The sequence below is a fragment of the Galendromus occidentalis genome, unplaced genomic scaffold (genome assembly GCF_000255335.2).
Source record: "Galendromus occidentalis unplaced genomic scaffold, Mocc_1.1 scf7180000077474, whole genome shotgun sequence".
Taxonomy (NCBI): domain Eukaryota; kingdom Metazoa; phylum Arthropoda; class Arachnida; order Mesostigmata; family Phytoseiidae; genus Galendromus; species Galendromus occidentalis.
This window is the reverse complement of record NW_003805462.1, coordinates 37608-59937: the sequence shown is the minus strand read 5'-3', so window position 1 is coordinate 59937 and position 22330 is coordinate 37608. Positions and strand designations below refer to the sequence as shown.

The following is a 22330-nucleotide window of genomic DNA, read 5'->3' as shown; positions in this document are numbered from 1 at the left end:
GTTCGAATTGCTCTCAACGGTTCAATCGCGAGAGTCGTCTTTCACCACATTCCTTCCACCAGGCCATCATCCGGGTGAAAGTCTTCGAGTCGGCGATGGGGCAATTTTTTCCGATCATTGATTAAGGTCTCTCAAGAACTGGCCCAGGAAGCGTCCGCGGCAGATGTCGACATAAAGACTGATATTCCGCACAAATCATGGCTAAGTCTCGCGATCCCATATCAATGCCCCGCGGATCTCCTCCGCTTAGAGCGGTGGACGCGCGTCCGTGGAGCGGTGCCTGGAGCTCAGGAGGATTGCTGGTAGCTCGGGCCCTCTCCTCCGTGCTCCGTTCAGGAAAATGCCTCGAAAGCTCTCATCCGCCCAGGTAACGTGTGATCGATTGGGCTCATAGCTCGTGTACGAGAATAGAACCACGGGAGCGAACGTCTGTGCAGACGTTATCACGAATACGGGGTCCGCGAAGCCCAGTGGTTATGTCGAAAAGCCGATTTTCAACGAAGAGAGACGAAACAAGTCTGCCAGCCAGATTGACTTGGCGAGCAGCCTTTACGTTGAAGATACGGCCTCTGGTGCTCGATGTTGGAGGCTGATCAAGAGAGCTTCATCATTCAAAAGGTATGTAGGGGTGGATCTGGATCGGATTGACCATCAATCCAGCATCAGGGCTCCCGACTCGGTACTCAGCATAGGCTGCATTCATGAGTTTTTCCGAGACTCAGGACACCGTATCTTTTTAGGCAGTCATCCTCATAAGACACGTTCGCCTACTCGCCGAATTCTCGGAGGATAGCATCTTATAAGGATTCATCAGACGCGCCGAGGAGAATCAATCGCGCGAAGGAGATATATAAGAAATAATAGACAAGTACGATCTTCGCAGGGGTGGTTGGAGTTGGATTTCTTGATTGGACGAACTGCCGGTAGCGAGGTTTTCCTTAGCCTGGCCACGATTTGTCTGCATTAACAAATCGAGGCTTCAGTTTTCGGTATCGAGAGGTGAACGGATACTACCCTGACCGAAGGGTGCCTCTTTCTGAATTCTTGACCGTTCCAACTTCGAGGCGATATTGTCATGAACTCACATGAAGTAGGTGTTGAGCAAGCCTCAGCAACGGGGATCTGAGGGGGGAATTTAACTCATATAATGTGGGACAACTTCGTTGTCCTGAATTAAATTGTCATCTACGGCTAAGAAGAGAAAATGATATACCTCCGGTTTAATGATGAACCGGAGTGATAGCGCATGCCATTGCGCTCCTGTCACTCGGGGTCAGAAGAATCGCGAGCACGAATTCTGGACCGACGGAAATTCTTGGCACAGAGAGAACTTGGTCATCTTGCTTGATTCCCCCGAACGCTCGAAGTGGGACCCCCCTCGTTGCCGCTCCCTTCCCGGAAATTCTCCAGAGGATTCACAGCTTTGCGTGACTTTAGCGATCCGGCCGGATGCTCGGTCGAAGGGGATCGACGGAAGCCTCCTGACCGGGATTTTTTCTGCGTTCTCGGAGAGCGGATTGGGGGGCTGATCTACAAAACCAGTGTAGGTCGCAAGACTCACTTAGAGCCATGTTGTGCATTCGAAACTCCTTGAGGATGAAACTCTCCCGCACATGGGAATACAGTGAAAGCTCGTTATAACGACCCCCATTACAACGAATTTCTCGGTACAACGCACAAGGAATTTCTCCTGCTTTGGCCAGCTCGCCATAGGGATAGTGTTGAGTGGCCTTCGTTACAGCGGGATTTCGGTACAACGAACCAGTTTCGTCGGTCCCTTCGTGTTCGTAGTAACGAGCTTTCACTGTAGATGATATTATGAGGGTCTTGTTCCGAAGGCTAGAGCTTCAAATATATTGAAAATCTCGAGTAATTCCACTCCCAGCGCGCACTCAGGCTCTCCTCCGAGGACTTGAAGGTCACAAAGGTCACACCGATTCGCCCAAGCAGGCAAAAGGGGAGGGGGAAGAAAGGAATGGAAGGAATGAAGAAATGAGGATTTTTTAGAGAAGCCCAACTCCGATGTAAGCCCAAGTCTCCGAAACCGAAGTCGACCCTCCAATTAATCCCGCTCTCTCTAGGACCTAGGAGACCCCTCCGTATGAGACCCGGCGATAAGCTAGCGGATTCGGGCGGCTCCTCGATGCGAATTCCCATACCTAGAGGAGTGATGACCAAGAGTACTACGGGTCGCGGTGAATTTCGGCACTTTGCGGCGTGCCCCGAAGCGCTATACCCTCGTCGTCGTCGATTCCGCCCGAGGATAGAATCCTACTCTCAGGAATTCACCAGCTAAGCGAATAATCACGAGTCTGACTTCAATCATCGAGGCGTAGAGTATCACTACTAGCTCCGAGACTGTGAAGAACAGGATCTGATTTCTCCCGGTGCTAGCGGGGAATGATAACGATCACGATCGCCCTTTGGATCTTCGCACGGTCCGCTCGGGAATGCGATTTTTGCAGAATGAATCACAAAGTGACAGATATGGGCTAAATCTTTCATTCGCCTCATTCATCGAGGTATTCCAGAAAAGGCTCCTGTCCCTCCCCGCGGACATGGGCCTTTCCTGAGCAGCAGCGATGACGGAAAAAAGTTTGGACCTCTCTACAAATCCTTCCTCGACGATTTCAGATGATTGGCGTCCTGCCAGCTTCAATCGGGAGCGTTGCGGAACCCAGTCCGAATGTCAAAGGCGGCAATCACGGGACAGCTGTCAGCGTACTCCAGAAGACACTTGCGAACTTGCGAAGTACGCCCCCGGAATCAACCATTTGAGCGACTTGAATCTCGGGTAACTCTAATGGCGAGTAATCTCGGGCGTCTCACCGAAAGGGACTCACAACCTTTCCTGGGCTCACTTCATGGGATGGGACTGATGATTCATGAGAACCACGACTTGGACGATACATACGTAACCATATGTTAACCCGTTTATTCGATGTTAATCTCGATTACATGTTTGAACTATTCATCAGCATCTAGCCAACAGCAACTTAAGTACGTGGAACGTCGCGGTTTCGGGCGCGGACGTCGGTATCGACTTCTCACTAAATGATAGTCATTGCTTTGGATTGGATCCCAGTGGGAGCCCAGTACAGGATCTACTCGGATTCCGCGTACATTCGGTCTATGTCGCTCCTGTAGAAGTCCTGGATGATGTTTCGTCGGATTTTCAGTGCTGCCGTGACGAGTCCGGTGTCTGGGAGCCACTGCTCGCTGCACAACTTCACCTTCGAATCAAAAAAGCGCCCTCAGGAATCTCGTGTGTCAGGTCATTACGCCTCCTCTTTCAACGAGGTGGATGAGGTCATCGGATCTTACCTTTGTTGGGATTTCCATTTTCTGCAGCTTGCACTTCTTCCCGTGATTTGTGATGAGCTCGGTGACGGCTCGTACAATGTCTTGGTCCCTACAGATCTCGGTAAATGTACATTTTCTCTTACCGAGACTCGCCGCCAACTGGTCCAATGCGCTTTCATTGGGGGAAATCAGAGCGATCAGGAATGTTTGGAACGAGTTGCCGTATACACATATATTCTCCACGAGAGGACAAGTCTTCAATTCCGATTCCACCTTGCCGAGCGATATGTATTCTCCGAATTGCAGCTTGACGAGATCTTTCTTACGATCGATTATTTTTAGAGTTCCATCGGGGTGAAGTTCCGCGACGTCGCCCGTGTAGAGCCACCGAATACCGTCCTCGCCGGTCACGAAGGTCTCCGCTGTGAGTTTCTCGTTTTTATAATAGCCTTTGGTAACGGTTGCGCCTCCGACTAGTATTTCACCTCGAGGGAAGGGTTTGTCTTTCACGCTGTAGTTGCCCTCGGTCCAGTCGATCAACTTGACGACGTCCCCGTAGAGCGGCGGTCCGACTCTCCCGACGCTACGGTCAGAGACCTCCATGAGGGTTGCCCCAGCAGTGGTTTCCGTGAGACCATAGCCCTGCAGCAGCGAAACGTCGAGGCAAGCTTTTATGAAGGAGTGAGTGTCGGCCGAAAGTGGGGCTGAGCCAGCTGTGATAACCTGTAAGTTTCCTCCCACTATGGATTTGACTTTCTTGAAAATAAGCCGGTTCAAGATTGGCGTATTGAAACCCCAACTGGTCCACCAGAGTTTGTAGCTGATTGCGAACTCTATGAAAGTTTTGAAGACGATCCCTTTTTGTGCGGCGCCCTCTATGACGCTCTTCCGAATTCGGTCCAAAACGAGGGGAACGCAAGAGATGATATGTGGTTTCAAAACTCGGGCGTCTCCCAAGTCACCCTCTCTGATCGCAGTGGATTTATCTGTTAGCGTCAGTGGCGAAGAATAGCCGATGCGCATTCCCTTCGCAATGCAAGTCAATTCTACGGTTATTTCGAATATGTGCGCCAAGGGAAGGTAGGCGATGTAGGTGTCGTCGGCTCTCAGCTGCGAAAAGAAGGTGGGAGACCGGCATTAGGTATGACTTTTCGATTCAGAGCGAAGTTCCCGTTAGGCCGATGCCTAGTGACAGGACGCGAAGACGACGGAGACTCTTTCGACGCTTCTGCACTCGCAATACGAATTCGGTCAAGGTGACTGAAGTTCTTCTATGTATATTAGATTACTCACCTGGCACAAGGCTGTCTGAAAACCTTTGGCGGTCGCCAAGATATTATTGTTCGTTATGATCACAGCTTTTGGTACTCCAGTGGAGCCACTCGTATACATAATGATGGCGGCATCCTCGCTCTGGGCCTCCCCACCTGGAAATAGCATTTCAAAATGTTCCTCTCTCGACGAAAATATAGGATTGGGAACGATTCTTTTTTAAACATACGCATCGCGGAGCTCACCAACGAGTGCGGGATCAGCAGATTTCCCGAGATCTTCCAACTGAGAGAATGGGATCAGGCGAAGGCCCTCTCTCGGGGCGGCGGGTTTGGGCGTTTTTTTGTAGGGGCATTCCATGTAAATTATGGTGTTGATTCTCGGCACAGATTCGATGAATGAAAGTATTTTGGGCAGCAATTCCGAGGTGGTGACCAGGTGCGTGATCTCGGTTTCGTTGAGACCTGGAAGGGATTCCGCATCAGCTACGGCGACGTGGGGGACGGTCGTTGATTGGAAAAGGTCTACGGTTTATCCAGAGAATACCACCCATGAAGGAAAATCAGCTAGATATTGAGGCATTTTCGTGACACCACTGGCATGGGTACCTTCGAAACCTATATACTAGTATACCATGGCGCCCGATCTTCTTCATATATGCATCATGATCATCATTCATCATTTATATTATTATTTATATCATAATATAATATTTATAAATAGCCCATTTGAAGTAATTATCCTCATGTCTTCAGATAGCCGATAGAATTCAGATGTTTGCTCACCGTGTATGAGACCGTCGTCTCCGAGGTTCGAGTAGAGTGTCACTAAAGGAAAATTGTTCCGGAAACAAGCTTGAGCCGTCAGCATCCATTCCATTCTAGTTTCCGCTAAGACACAGACGTTCTGTTTCGGTCGAAGGCCGAGCGATAGAAGTCCGCGACCCACCAGTTCAACCTTTGCCTCATATTTGCGGTACGTTATCCACTCGTATTCGCCGAGTACCAGCTAGAATTGATCAAGTTCATGATTGGCTTAGGTCTTCCAGTTTTTTTGATCATCTGACTCCTCGGAATGTCAGGAGGAGGCTTGAGGAGGGGGCCTCTTGCGGCAGCATGCTTGATCGATGAGAATGGGAGAGTCCTGCACAAAAATACCTTCTTGAAGACTCTTCCGTCTGCTTGCGCTTGGTTGTCCTCTCCGAGCTGTTGCCGAGTCCCGATACCTTTTGTGTCGGGAAACTCACTGAATACTCTACGCATGAGCTGATCAACTGTCTTGATACCGTCGAATGTCTCCAAGTCGATTCTGTGATGGGTCCGTTTCAAAGGTCCCCATTCTGGTGCTCCCTTTAAAGGTCTACTGTACACAAGGTCCCTGTCGGAGAAGAAAAAGTATCCATCAGGTTTTCATACAATACGTTCGATGAGTAGACGAGGAAAGTTAGAATAAGGAGCAGCTTATCAGTGGCGTGGGGACCTAGCGGGAATCGTAAGGGAATGGAGGACAATCAGATCTGAATACTCCCTCTGAAGAATTGGTTCTGAAAGCTCTTCGTAGGATACGCGTGGGAGGTTCGACGGTGGGTTCTCCGCCTGATGCATTATCTAGTCATGCCCTCCAATATCGTGACAGGCTTCGACTGGCCGTGACATTCGCAACCGATCCACGTGGCGAACCTTGTGAACTAGCTTGTATAAGTTTCGGGTATCTATCGCGCAAGCGGCATATAGATTTCCGGGCTCAGCCGAAGCAGGTCCCAAGCCGCCACGACTTCTGAAATGACGACGCCGAAGTCGGCGTCGCGTCGTGTCCGAGGAGACAGTATCGAGGAGCCCCATCCTGAATTCGTCGGACACCCTGCGATTCAACTTCTCGTAACGTTGCCTCTCAGGTTTTGATCGGATACTTCGTGCACGGAAACTTGGATCAGGCATGAATATTTCACTCTCCTCACTAATGCGGAGTTTCACGTACTAATAAACCTGCTTCGATTCTTGATGGATCAGAGATAAGCACATCGGTCTCAAATTAGACGCAAAAGTATTTCAAGTTCTCATCCAAGAATTATGGGCTGATTTATTGCAGTAGCCATAAGAGGGTTGAATATGCTGTGATTCCGCCTCGCTCATCCGCCGTGCTCTTTAGACGATCGGATATGTCGCATTTCCGCTCGATATTTCGCAGATGGACGCACCCATTCTGCTCCATGTTCTGGTCTGTGTTTTTGAAGAATTTCAGATTCAAAAGGGAGCTGATCTCATTATTCGTTTCGCATCATTACCCATCACAGCCAGCAGATTCACCAGCTTATATATACTATGAGAATAAACGAGATTCAGATTTTCGGACATTTGAAAGAGGGGGAAGTTCTGGAAGTTCCGGACAAGTCGATTTCTCGAACTTCGAGCAATACCGGTGAATCGAGCGCTTTTCCACCGAGATTAGAGCTTCCGTCGAGGGAAGAAAGAGCGCTCGGGAAGATTCCGAGAAAGAGATGCTTGGGTGAAAGATCATTCAAGAGTCGTTTATGACCAATCGGAACCTCGATAGTTCTCTCACTCAGATCACGAGGATGGACGGACCTCTCACGGCATGCCGTCTTCCGCCTTTTCTCCCGCGATGGAATCGGAAGCTGTGCCATCACATACTGTGGGTTCATCCCGCTTATCGAACCCCCACTGACGATAGAAATACATTCGGAGAAGAGACTGGCTTCCGGAGTGTCTTCGAGCTGGTGCCCGCGTTCAAAAGTCGTCGGGGCCATTCGGGTCATAAGTTGTAAGGCATCGAGTGACTCGGATGTGTAGAGGGGAAGAGTTCGACATCGAGCGGAGACCAATCGCAATCGTGGTAGATGTGAAGGGATAGATGGCTGCCTGTCTTCGAGCCCGGCTGCTAGGTGACCATTACTACCCTTGTTAGTTCGGAGAAATCAGAGCACCGAGGACTCGCATGAGCTCATGACATGGGACTGTTTTGGTTTATTCATACTCCTTTCCTAACAAGAGCGCCGCGGCGCGTGTTCGGAACGCTATGCCGCGAGCCTAACACCGGCCGAATCCTCAACACTGATCAGAGCCGATTCAAGAAGGCCGGGTCCGGAAGATATCAGAGAAGCTGTTGGCTCCCTGCCCACGACAACGCATAGTTGCACGATCATGCCCAAATCATCGGTGGGATATTCGGAATCAGTTCATTGAGCTCCTCGCCCGTTCGGAGCAGCAGTTCCAACCAACGTCGAGTCGTTTGCCGGACAAATGACGAACATGAGCGAAGTGAATCTCATGGGATCATATCCGCAAGTGTTCTGATCTGATTCGACAGAGTCGAGAGACGAAATGCTGTCACAACTGAGCATTCTCGTGAGCCGCGAATCGAGGAGATGGGCTATGGTCGAGCTTGAAGCCGGGAGAAAGCTTTCCCTCAACAGCGACTTGAAGCTGATGGCTATAAGGAAGTATGTGAACCCCTTCCGCCTTTACGAATTCATCATGCGCCTCGTCATTGTCACTGCGGTTGGCGGAAAAAAACGGCGCACAGTGGTCCGGCGGTGGTCGATTTTTAGCTCCCCAGTCGTCCCGCCCGATGTCTTTTTTTTGGGTTCCTGGTCCCCCAACATCACGAAAAACGCCATTGTCACTTGCCCCTTTTGGCAAATGAAGGAGATCCGAGCCTGTCTACCTTGGATCGATAAATAGGGGAAAAATGATTTTCGTTTCTCGATGTTTTATCTCAAAAAGGATTGATCGCTTAGAGTCGATCGGAAACCCCATCGAAAGCTCTCGGCGAGAGCGTTCCCCGCACGCTCTCATCGAGTCCACATGACCATGCGCTCATATAGTATCCGCTGGATTCTGAGGTCTAAGAATGAAATAGACGAAATTGCCGATTTATCTTCGAGAAAACGCTGTGTTGGGAGGGAACTGTTCGCCTTCGGGGAGTTACAAGGAGATCCGGAAGCTTTCCAGGAACAGAATCGGGAATTCTTCTAGGAGATCATTCATTCGATTCCTTAGAGAAAAAAGTGAAGCGAAAGGCGTCGAAGATCATAATCAGGTTTCATTGGCTTAAACTAAACCTCGATCAGATTTTTTTTAGATGAAAAATCGAGAAACGAAAATCATTTTTCCCTCATATGTATATCGATCCAAGGCTTCCCGGATAGCCATAAGCTTCAAGTCGCTTGGGAGCTGGGGAGCTGAAACTTCGCTAAATCCGCCGGACCACTGCGCGGCGCTCGGCATCATCATTGCAATGCCGTCATTCGCGGTACCTGTATAACGCTCGGCGTGCCTCAACATCATCATGATGAGACTTGCCAAGTTCCAAAAGAAGAATGTAGAGCCTGATCCCAGAGTTACACCCCTCGAAATCTGCGCCATGTCCGATGGTGAGACCTGCCGTGTCTCTCCGAGATCGTTCTCGTTTGCTGTGCTAATTGTGAGGAATGAATCACTTCGAGAAGTGCCACTTCCGATAATCGTTTACCGATTCCGTCGATATGGATCTACATCATTCTCGGTGTAGACAGGCTCGACGAATTCGCGATCGAGGCGCCTATCGCCTCCATCGCATCGCGGGCTTTAAGCGCCTGTTGAAAGAGCGACTCGAGGGTAGGGTACACTATATTCCGCTGATATTTTCTCACTCTATGGGTGAATGTAAGTCCGGGTTCGGAAGGACCCGAGGAGCGAAAAATATATGCAATCGAGTGCGGTTGTAGTGTTCCGCTACGTCGAGAACGCTCTTTTGTCGACGTCGAAGCTTTTCTCGCGAGTATAATCCACGACGAAGGAAAACCTGAGATTTTTTGCGGCTCAAAGTCGTTCATCCAAAGGAAACGGTGATGAACTTTTTGTTTGCATCCAGGAAATTCGGCGTTATCCATTCTTCGATTTGAGCTTTCCAGCGCACTCAGTTCTATCGAAATCCGGGAAGACCGTATCGTGCGGGACCAAAGTCTCTGACTCCATATCTATAGATATGTATGCCAACATACGTGCACAGTTGCTGCCAGGGCCGACAGATCAGGGCGTAGACGGGAAGTGTGACCAGATCGAATATCGACGACGCCGCTATGAAAGCGGCTCGGGATATCTTTTCCGCGACAGTGGCACCGAAACTTCGAGGAAGCATTCTCGCAGGTATTTCTCCGGAAACGAGAACCCCAAGTCGATATTTCACAAAGGGAATCAATCAGCACTCGATGACTCTGAAGCCAAGCGGACAAAGACAGCTGTTGCAAGGGATCGGTCAGACCCTCTGTCAATGTGTTTGAGGGGCCGACCGTCTCTCGGTCCGTACGCTTGTTCCTCAGAGGGCTGTCGCGCACTTTCTCTCTCTCTCGCTTGCTAGTTTACTTTCTGAGGACAGCCACGCGTCTGCAGCTAAATCTGACTGCACAACCATAATAATCAGCAAACAAAGTATTTAGGCGAGAGGGTTCGATCTCGAGCATGCAGCTGGCTCCACGAGCTGCTCGAATGGGAACCACGCTGAAATCTGATCGGAGGGAGACGAGCTTATGACGCTGACTGGCCGCCATCTCTCTGAGTGTGAATAACCCTACCCGATGGATTACTCTTGATTCCTGCATTAAGCAGCCATTCTGGAAACTCTGAGGGAGTCTCATGGGAGCGATTCCGAAAAGCCTTGAGGAGCTTTGATGGAGAAAACCGAGGCACGGAATTCGAGATGGAGACGTATTTTTTGAGTTGGACAGGATCCTCCGAGGAGGACAGGCAGATGCTTGAATCCTCTTCAAAGTCCATGAAACAAGCCGATATGCTCTTGTGATCTCAAATGATGTACCCTCGTACCCTGTGGGCTGATCGAGACGTGAGACTCGACCTGGATCTTGATCAGTTGGATAGCTCATCCTTCGTAAGATTTCATAAAACTTTAGGACACCGGAACTTTGAGGAAGCAGTTGTAAAGAGCACTGTTCTCGATCCCTTCACAGCACAGCTTATCAGCATTCGATGTTGAAAGTCATGTCGTAAGTCGTAAATCACTCAGGCTCAGATTAAAACCTCGAATTGGGATAATCAGGAAGAGCTCACAAAGTCATGATCTGTGAGAGATATTCGACAATCAAGGTCAAAGTCATTCATGAGGAGCTGCGTTGGGTGGAGTCCCAGTGAGATCAGGTTCATCGCATGAGTACTCTTCGATGAAAAGGCACGTTCCAATCTCGGGATCCCTTGCGCCATCTCTCTGATGAGTAATCGGATTGGGTGTGATATCGTGGAGCCCGCGGGAATTGAGACTTCGAAAATTTAGGATAGTTGTTGATTCCTTTTGGTAAATGAGTCGACGAGGAGGATCAGGGACCGAATTCCGTACTATCGAACCATTTAATAATTTAGATGATCCATCGTGAAATCCATAGACCGATGGTCGGCTAACATTCAATGATGCCTGATTTTCAAAGCTCTGAAAATTATCATGCCAAATCATAGAAAGAGGAAACATGAGATAACCGCGTCCTTCCAAGACGAAGTCTACAGAACCGTCCTGGCGAAGTGCGGTGGGATGAGCGATTCCTGTGAATCCAGAGATCGCCGTCTCCCACATTGACGGCGACAGGTCGAAACTCGGATCTTCCAGCGAAGATTCTGCATCATGTCTTTTGAAACATGTTGAAATTCCGCGATATATTCAGATAATTCTATCGAAGATGTTGATCGGCTCCGTTTGAAACTCGGGGAGAATTTTGAATGCGAAATCTTGAGCGAAAACTGAGCTCCCAACTCCTCCTTTGCGAATTTCGGCTGATTATGGGAAGACCGAATTTTCTGCTGAGGTACGGTGGACGATTTGCTGCTCCCACCTGATGGAGTCAGTCTAATCGATACGAAGCAAGCGAGGCAAGATGGGTTAATGAAATCGGTTGCATCAAGTTCGTCGGAAACACCGCCAGACAATTCATGTACTCGGCGATCCATTCCGACGAGTTATGGTCTCATGACCGTCGTAACACCACTCGCTGTCATCGATCGCCTTTCTGATCATGCATCTCTCGGACACCCGAGGTCTCGCATGTCAAGCTTGCATATTTCAACAGGTAAGCGTGACGGAATGGATGATACCGACATCGATACCCTGCTCCATGCCATGGCAGCTTGCAGTCACACGATGACTCAATATTGCTCAGAAAAACGACTTCATCGATTCCCTCAAAAACAGGCAGGTCACTGCAGGGTTATGACGTGACGACTTACTCCCTCCATGAGGCAGCCATCCCCCAGCGGATCTTCAAACGATTACGGCACGAAAACAAGGGTACCGATTTAATGATGTTCCATGTATCGAAAATTCTCGCCATGACCTTGGGATCACGACTCAATGGGTCTCAACGGTCTCCGAAATCTTCTCCTGTTTTTCCGTCCCAGTGAAAGGGAATGAACCAGTTCAGGAATCGACCTTTGCGCCGGAAACGCCAGGGGCATACGCATGGCCTTCAGAGGACGCATCGGTGGGGCACAGCGGGATCTCCCGGCTCCTCCGGTAAGGGGAGCGGCGAGAAACACAATGCTCGATCAAGTGCGGAGTAAATGCAGTCGGCGACACCATACGTCGCGCCTGGTGAATCCTTCTCGCTGACAGGAATATGATACACTCGAGAGGAGTACCATCGTTTCTCGTAAAGGTCACCGAGACGCAGGCCCACAATCTTGGGGAAATTTCCGACCCCTTCGACATCGACTGCGAAATGTCCTTCCTTAACTACCACAAGCTTTCTGGCTGAACTCCTTCGAAATTCGAAGCTCGAATTCACTGCTCCGATGCGCGACTCCGGAGTAGATAGCGAATTCAGCGCCGATAGTCGGAATGAGAGGTATCCCAAATCGTCGCTCAGAGGCGATCTGGGGTTACAGTTGTGATTTATGATAAGGAAAGACGATGAGTCGCTCTCTCCTGCCTGTCTCCTTCTTGTACATACTGCCGCATCCGAACGTCGCGTCGTGCCGGCGACCACGCACGCTAAGGCTGAGCACAATGGACCAACACGAGGATGTCCCAATAGCTAATCCTCAGTCCCGAACTTCTGAACTTTCGTACTGATTGGCGCTTCCTCAGGGACCGACGAAACGCATGGTAAAAACTTTCTAAACGAGATCTACGTGGGAGCGGGCTCTGAGTATTCCTCCCTACTCGAGGGATTTCCACGATCCGTGAAGATGATCTGTCCCAAATCATGGCCTAGGCCTAAAGCGTTGTGATCTTTAATCCTCTATCAGGTCGGCTCAGCGAGGCCTGACATTCAGTCTCGCATTTTTCCCGTCAACGATCACAGCAAATCCCATAATTGATCGGGAGCAATGAACAGTACAGTCCCTTTTGAGGTGAGCTCTCGTCTAACAGATTCGCTGTAGGTCGCTTCCGTCTCGGGGAGTTTATCTCGAGTTTCTCGAATTTTTGCGATTTCGGCAAATTCGAGCTTATCTCCTATGCGTTCGAGGTCGCAATCTCCTTACTCGCCCGAGATTGCTCGGTCTTGATGAAGCCTCTGTGCTACCTTCCTCTCCATCCTCCGTACGAATTCAAGTTGGTCGAGGGATTCCTAATTATGGGAGACCGTAGACTGCCCACAGATTGGTAGTACTGTACCATGGTTCCATCCTTGTCGTCAGGAGGAATTCATGAAGTATCTCATCATTTCGACGTTTCTGAAGGAAGCATGCTCAAAGCGGTTTAGAGTTAGGTTTAGAGATCAAGCGCGTGCCCCATTTTCGGGAAGGCCTCATGCGAGCGTGTTTTCCATACTACCCCACCGAGCCTCGAAAAGATGAAGCATAGAAATCTTGGGAACTCAACCGGAATCAACACAGAACAAGCGCGGGTGCTCTTATATAGCGTAACATTTATTTTAGCTCGATATAACAGATGTTCGGCTGCCTGTATTCAAGTTTGAAATCTGAGATGATCTCCTCTCCCACAAAGTATTGAAGTGGAATTGAAGTATTGAAGATTTTAGCATCATTTATCTCTCCATCTCCAAACCGTAGCTGTCACCGACTTTCCTCAAAATATGCATTATTCGTCGATTATCATTTTGTTCGGAAAGCCCAACTCGCTTGCTTGTCTTCTAGCGAGTCTAATCGCTCTGGTGAACGAACCTTAAAATCTCTCAATCCTTCGTCGGTCCTCCCGGCTCGGATGTCTTCGTGTAAGCTATGTACAAATTACACCTGGACACTGAGCGGGAAGCTCAGCTCCAGAGTAAGGAATCTCACTTTTTTCTTTAGAAAACGCCAGGCTGAACACTTGATAAAGACTCGATGAGGAGTTGATTTAGACTTCTCGACAATTTGACACCTATAATATCATCGACACGATGATGAGTCACCGGTTTTGCCTGATGTTTTTGAACCATTCTAGCTCTCAACTTTAGGGGAATACTTGAGGGAGCGGGACTCCCTAACCACACAGATATCACCTCGCTTCGGACTTCACGAATCCCTTCTTAAAGCGTCGTGACTTGCTCCCGGGGGAGAATCGAGACCTCGTAAGTAGCTCCCACTTTGATTTATGTCATTGAACCCTATCGAGAACATACGTTTTCGTTCGTGCCGACGAATGTATATTTATATATGTATATTGGGGAAGATATAAAATGAGCCGTCATAGGAGCAGAGAGAGGAATAGAGAAATCGAGAGAGGGTGACAGCAGCAAGCCGAGGAGGATAAAGTCCACGCCCCTACTCATTCCCTCCTCAATATTCGCAAGCTCAACATTTCAAAACCACAACGCCACAGCATCAGACACCGGGGTGAACCCGGGAGCCTTTCTTGTTCCTCGCGGGGAAAATTTGTAGTACTTTTTGAATTCTTCTTTTGTTTTTAAAATAAATTCCATCTTCATCGACAGCCCCCGCATTCCTCGAGCGAACTATCCGCCCGGACGAGGCTGGAGCCTATGTCGATTTCGAGTACATTTCATCGATATCTTTCTGGTAGTAGGTTGTGATTTGTTTCCGTCTAATTTTGAAAGCTGCCGTCACCAGACCAGAATCAGGCTGCCACGACTCGGAGCAGAGTTTGATCTTGGTCGGTATTTCCATTTTGTGGAGATTGCATTTCTTCGCGTGCTCCAGAATCTGTTGCGTGGCCGTTTTCTTGATGTCGGGATCTTCACACATTTCCTTGAATGTCAATCCTTCCTTGTTCATGCTGAGCGCCAGCTGCTCGAGTGCCTTCTCGCTGGGAGCAACGAGTGCGATTAGGTACGTGTGGAAGGAGCTTCCATGAACACAGATGTTTTCGATGATGGGGCAAGTTTTCATTTCGGCTTCGACTTTGCCGAGCGAGATGTACTCGCCGAACTGCAGTTTGACGAGGTCTTTCTTCCGATCGATGATTTTCAGCGTACCGTTCGGATACATCTCCGCGACATCGCCCGTATAGAACCATCGCTTGCCGTTTTCCACTTTGAAGCATTCCCGGGTGAGAGCCTCGTTCTTGTAGTAGCCCTTGGAAACAGTCGAGCCTCCGACGACGATTTCGCCTCGGGGATGCGGCAAATCAGTACTGAAATAGCCGGCTTCAGGCCAGTCCACCAGACGCAAAGTGGTTCCCGCCAACGGAGAGCCCACGCGACCGAGACTCATGTCGCTCAGTTCCATAACGGTTGCACCAGCCGAAGTCTCCGTTAAGCCGTAACCCTGTATTAGGTCACAGCCGAGGCAAGCTTTGATGAACGCGTGCGTATCGGCGGACAAAGGAGCGGAGCCCGTCGCGACGACCTTGATACGGCCTCCGAGGAGGGCTTTCATCTTGTTGAATACAAGCAGGTCGAGAATCGGCGTGTCGTAGCCGTATCGTTGCCAGAAGGCTTTGTAGGTGACGACGTGCCGGAAGAACATCTTGGAGAACAATCCCTTGGATTCGGCGACCTCCGTGACACTCTTTCGGATTCGGTCCAGAATTAGCGGCACCGATACCATTACGGAGGGTCTCAGCAGAGTCGCGTCGCCGGGAGTTCCGGTTTTCACCCCGGTCGACTTGTCGGTTAGAGTGAGGGGAGACGCGTAACCGATGCGAACCCCGAGCGCGATCGCCACCATTTCGCAGCAAAGCTCGAATATATGTGCCAGCGGTAGGTAGGCGATGTACGCGTCTTTCGGGTCGCCCTGCAACAACGAATGGCATCGGAGAATGAGAATCGCGAGGGAAGAGCGGATCCACAACTGACAAGATCTCTCAGAAGCTCCTTCGGGTAGTACCAACCTCCGGAACCATTGTTTGAAAACCCCGCGCGGTCGCAATGATATTCGCCTGCGTGATCATGACTCCTTTCGGGATCCCAGTGGATCCACTCGTGTACATGATGATGGCGGTGTCTTCCGGTCCGGGCACCTCTCCTGGGGAAACGAGTAGATTTCAGATTCGACTTCCCTGATCCCCGAGCCCAACAACTGACCATATCAAAGGAAATTCTTCCATTCGAAAGTCTTCTCTGGAATAGCGCAGGAAAATCACCTCTAAGCTCAGTATCTGCGGTTTTTCCAAGGCACTCCAGCTGGGAGAACGGAAGGAAATGCACTCCGCTCGGCACTACCGGTTTGATTTTCGTAATTCTTGATTCCATGTAAATAACATGCGTGACGGAAGGCAGCTTCGGAAGTAGCTTTATGACCTTGGGCAAGAGGTCTTGCGACGTTATCAGGTGAGTGGTTTCAGTCTCAGTAATGCCTGCGAACGAGAAACACGCAGTCTTACTTTGGAGTTCGTTCTCGAGAAAGACAAATCCGCGAATTCTCGTCGCCGGACACGGGCGGAAAGTCTCCGCGGGCATATTCTGACGTACCATGAATAATTCCATCTTCGCCGAGGGTTGCGTACAGCGTTACGACTGGAATGTTTATCCGGAGGCAAGCCTGGGCTGTGAGCATCCACTCCATCCTCGTCTCGGCGAGAATGCAGACATTCTGCCTGGGACGGACTCCCAACGACATCAGACCTCGTCCGACGAGATCGACTTTTTCATCGAACTCTCGGTAAGACATCCACTGGTAGTCTCCTTGAAGTTGCTGCAAAGCATCTCAGCGTGAGACATCCGCTAACGTAGGTCCTCATTACACTGACATTTTTCTTTTGGCGGGGGGAAACACAGCGAAGGATAAGTCATGGGGGAATGGTGGGGAAAATGATTCGGCATAAGCGCAGCGCGGTAAGGGTTCGCGGGAGAGTTTTTGCTCACCTTTATGAAAACCTTGCCATCGGGTTGCTCCTCTTCTTCTTCGCCGAAGGCCTCTCTCCAACCGAAACAAACTTCGTCTGCATACTGCTTTACGGCTTTTCTCGTTAGCTGATCTACGGTCTCCATGCCTTCAAAAACAGCCTCATTGATCCGATCGACTCGTCTGGACCATGGACCCGCTGGAGATGCGTTCGGAACATCGTCGACGGCCGCGAAAACCGTAAACCTAAAGCGAATTTAACCGTCGGTTGCCGTATATGCCCAATATGACGGGTATGCGTGAATAGGTTCAGTTTGACACGTTTTTTTCCCTCTTCGTTCGTTCGCTCGCTCGCTCATTCTCTCACCGAGTCCACACACATCGGCACACATTTCGCTCGAGTGATGCGTACAAGGCTCATCATCTCCCAGACACTTTTATGATGACTATACATATAAAGCATCATGACATGTAACGGGGCCGATGGATCTTTCCTTATCATCATTAACAGATAGCGAATGACGGAGTTCGCGCTTGAGGAGTTCGACTCATACATTTCGAAATATGTCAACGGGATCTCACCCGCGACGCAGAAATAATAGAAAATCCAGCTTCTTGAGCTCATTGCTCAGTGCATCATCAAGCGGAAATCTCGGCGGTGATCTTCCCCAGAATTCCGCTCGCAGATACCTCATTAGAAAAGCAAGAGTTTCGAGTGTGCAAGTAAAGACAGGCCCTGGGACAGGAAAGTGAGCTGTGGTGTGTCGGAGCTATTGGGGGAAGCGAAAGCCTCGTGCTCACAGGACTGATTGCAAAATCAGTCAATGATCTACTCGAATAAATCGCCAAACACTATTCTCTCTCACTAACGATATTTCTCCACTGTGGTATTCTTTTCCATCTGTCCTCGATCATTATGATTAAATCTCTGCATCGCGAATCGCGATGCCTTGAGACATACGGCTCATCATGCTCTCTTGGACGCGCATTCTATCAAAAAAAAAGAGTCAACAACATACCTGTTCCGCCACGTCTTCCAGGGTCGTTGAAGAACTGTATAAAAAGGTAACGTCGCCAAATCGTAGGTGTAGGTCAACGTCTTCACGACGCCAATGCCGACATTCGCACCCACGATTGAGATCAACGAAGGCTTCACTTTTTCTGATGACATTTTCTCGCTTGAGCGAAGTTCCGAACAGCGGTATCAGTAAGGCGTTCTCTTCTCCGAATAACGAGACCTCTGCAAAGAGAAAAATATAAATTATCATTCGATCGAACCTCCGGGTGAGAATTTAGCTTGCAGAACCAATTCTGAACGAACTTCGTCAACTTCTGACTTGGTTAGGCATTCTCGCCCTCGTTAGGGAATAGACAGCGTACAGCAAGGATGAATAGAAGTGTTTCGGGGCATTTTCAAATCAAGCGATGCGGAAGCAGCGTGGTTCTATGAGACGGAGATTACTCTCCTCGGTGCATGGGTGATTCAGAGGCAAATATGTCTCGTCGATATCCGCGTACGAGAACAGTTTGAAAAAGAAGATTCAGCCACCGCTGCATCGGCCTGAAGAGCACGGAGCATCTGAGGGAGACGAAGTTAGCAAGGACGGAAACTCTATTGTCCGACAATGATTGGAATCATCCACTGCCGGCGGGAATGTCCGCGACGCGAGGGCAAGCTCCTCCTGTAGCCGTTCTCGACATAGCAGGGAGATGGTTACGAATGGATAATCCCGGCGGACGCTCTAGCTCTAGATCCTGTGTCTTTCCCCCAAACTCCGACGTGCTCGGCCTTGAAGCAGCGTAGACCGTATTCGATGATGATTGGTCAGGAATCCGCCGACTAAAGGGAAAAAAACATCTGCGCTCTCAAGGAGAAGAAGACGCACTATCGTCAATGAGGCTCCAAGTGTAGATATCATCATTGGCGAATCCTGTCTGGCCCATCATACTGGGAATGCCGACCTAGAGGTGTGACGAGAGGTCGAAGCTTCTCAAGTCTCTGTCTCAAATCCTTCTAGTCGAACGACAACTAGAGCGCAGATAGGATTCGAGTACTTGCCACTTCCACCGCTCGCTTCTACTTCTACGAATACGAACAGAATAGCTGGCTCGGACGGCTCTGATTGAGATATGACTTTGAGGATGCCGAGCCAGCGAAAAGGACGGTATCTTGAGCGTAGTCTGCTTCGAATTGGCTCCGAATGCCCGAGTCGATAAGGGTCCCGAGATTCATCGAGACGAACCTCAAATGAGACTATGTATCCGTCTTCCTTGCAGGCCTCTGTCCGTTCTACGATTCCGCTCCCTAGATGCCCGAGCGATTGCAAACTTCGCGCCCTGACGTGAGCTTGGTCATTGAGGCTCCACGGTGGACGCACCGTCTTCTTGATTAGTTTCAGGAAGCTCGGCTAGATGGATCTCCCGGCTAAATGGTAATCCCAATACTCTCCGAGCAATTTGCTTTGGATAGGAAGTGACGAGTCGGGATACGACGACGATATTGTACGGAAGACCTGCCCACCTTAAGAAATATATCATAGATGACATTGTCGATGAGTTCTTGGATCCTGCATTGGCTCCACATACAATAATGTGCCACAGATGATGGATGCTGTTCAAGTTATATTTTCCGGATGGTTTCAAGAGCACCTGATAACTTGCCCCTGAGTTCCGAAAGAGTTGACAGTCATTGGCAGTCTGCGAAGGACGCGAACATCGTGGTACGAAGTAGACTGTGAGCCATCATCATCCTCTTCGGACGTGTCAGGAAGTAGACCGGTCGAAATTTGATCGAAGGCATCGATTAAATTTCTAGATGACTTCGTTTTTCCGTCTCTTTCGTAATGCGGGATAGCTGGTCTCATGCCATCAGAAAATACTATGAGACAGAAATAGCATCCTTCGAGACAAACAAATTTACTCAAGGTGCCGGTGACAAACACCAGAAGAACGGTAGAGACGATCGATCGTTTGCTCATTCGATCGGAACGAAGCCTCCGTAACTTCGGAGCCGCGCTCATGAGAAACCTCCACAGTCGGTGACCGAGCAGCGGGAATTTTATAGCGCGCTTACCGGAGGGCATTGATCTAACGGAAAGTATCGCGAGTATCCTCATGGAAAATATCCGCAAACGTATAGGGGGATGAAAACGGCTTCCTCAAAGAGATAAGGGCCTTCGTTCTCGATAAGAGTCATCCGGCGTCACAGAAGAGGCTCGCGGATTCGATCGTCGCTTCTCCCATCCTATTCATCCCTCAAGCGACAACAATTATTCTGTGACGGTGCTTTCGTAAGGGCGATTTTTACTTCTGTAGAGAGGCTCGCTAACAATGGTCCAACGGCACGGTGCTACTGCTCAACGACCAGTATATACTAGAAGAGAAACGTCGGTGATGCGGCTTACGCCGGGACAATGCGTAGCCGTCACTGAAGGGCCGTTGCCCCCTCGTTCATTGGTGGCCGGCAAGCCACGAAGGCACTTTGGGACGCAGAATTCCTCCCTTCGAGTAGAGCCCGATTCCATCATAAATTGTTTGACCCATTGCCCCCATCCGAATTCATCGATACGGCACGCCGGTATCTTGCCCGCTCCTAACTCGATTTCGGACAAGCTTAGGAATAAAATCCAACCAGACCGACGCGACGTAGAGAATCGTTGATCTCCCCGGAGGAGGAATTCAGATCCAAAAGAAAACAGTTTCGTCCCGTTCGTCGGGATGTTCGGGGAATCCGAAATTCGATCAGTCCAAAGAACCACTTCAGTTTCAACGAACGTCGGCTCAAGTTTCCCGTTGGACAAACATCGATTTATTATCGTTCTGGACGAGATATAGATCCATGAGGGAATGTCAATCGATTAGGTGGAGAGCTATAGGTCAGTGAACGAACCGGAAAATTCGGAGGCAGAGATCAATTCATATGGGACGGAGAAAAAGCATATCAAGTGACTTTTCCTCCTATGCTAAAGCATACAATTCATCGTCGAATTAAAGTCTGAGGTCACCAGTGGTAATCATCAGCTGTCGTTCCGTCAGCTGGCAGCAGAAGGTCGCCACACTAGTTGTACAAAGACCTCCATTGATGAGCTTGATCCGTATCAAAGGACCTAGAGTGAGTCGGAAAGATGAGGGATCGGACCAGAATCCCCACAGGATCCTCCGTCGAGGAAATATATCCGCTCCGAGCAAAAATATACAATCGCTTAAATCTTTCTCACTCGCTAGAATACGAGATTATCCGTGGCTCCTCAATGTGGAATTGCGCATTCAGCGATGCCTCGCTAAGATTTCCAGGGCAATGTTGGCATGACAAGTTCCGAGACGCCTCAACGCTCGTCAACACGGTCTTTCCGATGCAGTATAGCGGCCACACGATCGCTCGGTGCAACGACCTCGGCGACTCCAAGCAGGAGGATTAGAGCAATGCTGTCAGAAGTCAGATACACTACACATCGTACGAAGATCAAGCCCACAAGCGCATCCCATATACCGAGAATTTCCAAAATACTTCCTCATCAAGAGGTCCTTCCATTATATGAATGATTACCATCACACGGCTCCCGGTGCGCCAGTGAGCTAACCCGAGCTTCTGATCCGTGTTCTCAAACCTGAGTTGCGCCAGACTTGCCTCGCATTGTCTCAGTTTGTCGCTGATCAATTCACGTGAGCTCACGCAAGTCGAAAACCTGACTTTGTGTTTCCGAGGCGGCAGACTGGGCCGACATGAATCCCATTGACATTATACGGAGTGCTCGGATTCGAGGGCCGATGTCATACGCCCATCGACCGGGCCGGAGACATGAAATCAATTCGAATTGAGTGTATTGTCTGTGAGTCCAAAGTCGATAAAGGGGGGTCGCAAAGCCCTCAGATATAAGCACACATAGTTCAGATGAAGCAAGGTCACCGCGATGCCTCGCGTAAAACCTTAGGTCGCGAAACTAGGTATGCGCGCACCTTCTATGGGTACATCTATGTAAGGTGCGCGTGTAATTTCGCAACTGAGTGTATGAACTATGCCGCTATAGTCTCCCCAGCAGTATAGTTTTGGAATATCCTTACTCAGTGTTCCTGAGTAGAAACTCGAACCCTGCCTCTCAGGATCTTATCGGAGCTCAGCTCCGCTCGGAAGCAACAGTCAGCATTACTGTTGAGTAATCTTCCGGGCCAGAAGCGGAGAACAGCTTCGCCAGAAGAACGATCCATCAGGTTTTTTTTTCCGGAACGATCCCTATTACAATACATCCCAGAATATGTCGTGGCCCATCGAATTCGTCTCATGTTTCCTTCCAGAACAGTTTCAAAGCCGTCGCCTTTCCTATGTGTAGATAACGCCGGTGACAGCCTTCATTGGACAAACAGAAAAAAAAACATCGCCCGGAAACGATACAAATATTAGTTCCCGCAACCGAACGGCATCCAAGTCCCCGAAGGCGCAATATCGACGGGAATGAATTGGATCCCTCGAAAATAATTCAAACCACTGAACTGGTCGGAGATTTCCGCTCTTTGCCCTACTGCCACTTACACGAGAAGCTGAATCGGAGCGATTTGAAGACATCTCACGG

The 22330-nt window shown here is 49.6% G+C and overlaps 2 protein-coding genes across 2 annotated transcripts; both read right to left on the bottom strand.

Annotated features, from left to right (window-relative positions):
• Positions 1-3104: 3104 nt before the first annotated feature.
• On the bottom strand, positions 3105-6786 carry LOC100906801 (long-chain-fatty-acid--CoA ligase 4). The gene is made up of 7 exons (XM_029111837.1): positions 6773-6786; positions 5733-5952; positions 5361-5583; positions 4821-5039; positions 4597-4730; positions 3325-4413; positions 3105-3233 (listed from the first exon to the last, which is right to left on the bottom strand). Exons 1-7 carry the CDS (start codon positions 6784-6786, stop codon positions 3105-3107), a joined length of 2028 nt encoding a protein of 675 aa, XP_028967670.1.
• A 6643-nt stretch (positions 6787-13429) lies between these two features.
• LOC100906654 (long-chain-fatty-acid--CoA ligase 4) lies at positions 13430-17934 on the bottom strand. The gene is made up of 6 exons (XM_029111852.1): positions 17783-17934; positions 16784-17009; positions 16391-16613; positions 16063-16275; positions 15811-15944; positions 13430-15713 (listed from the first exon to the last, which is right to left on the bottom strand). The coding sequence occupies exons 1-6, from the start codon at positions 17932-17934 to the stop codon at positions 14499-14501; spliced, it is 2163 nt and encodes a 720-aa protein (XP_028967685.1). The 3' UTR covers positions 13430-14498.
• Positions 17935-22330: the final 4396 nt, after the last annotated feature.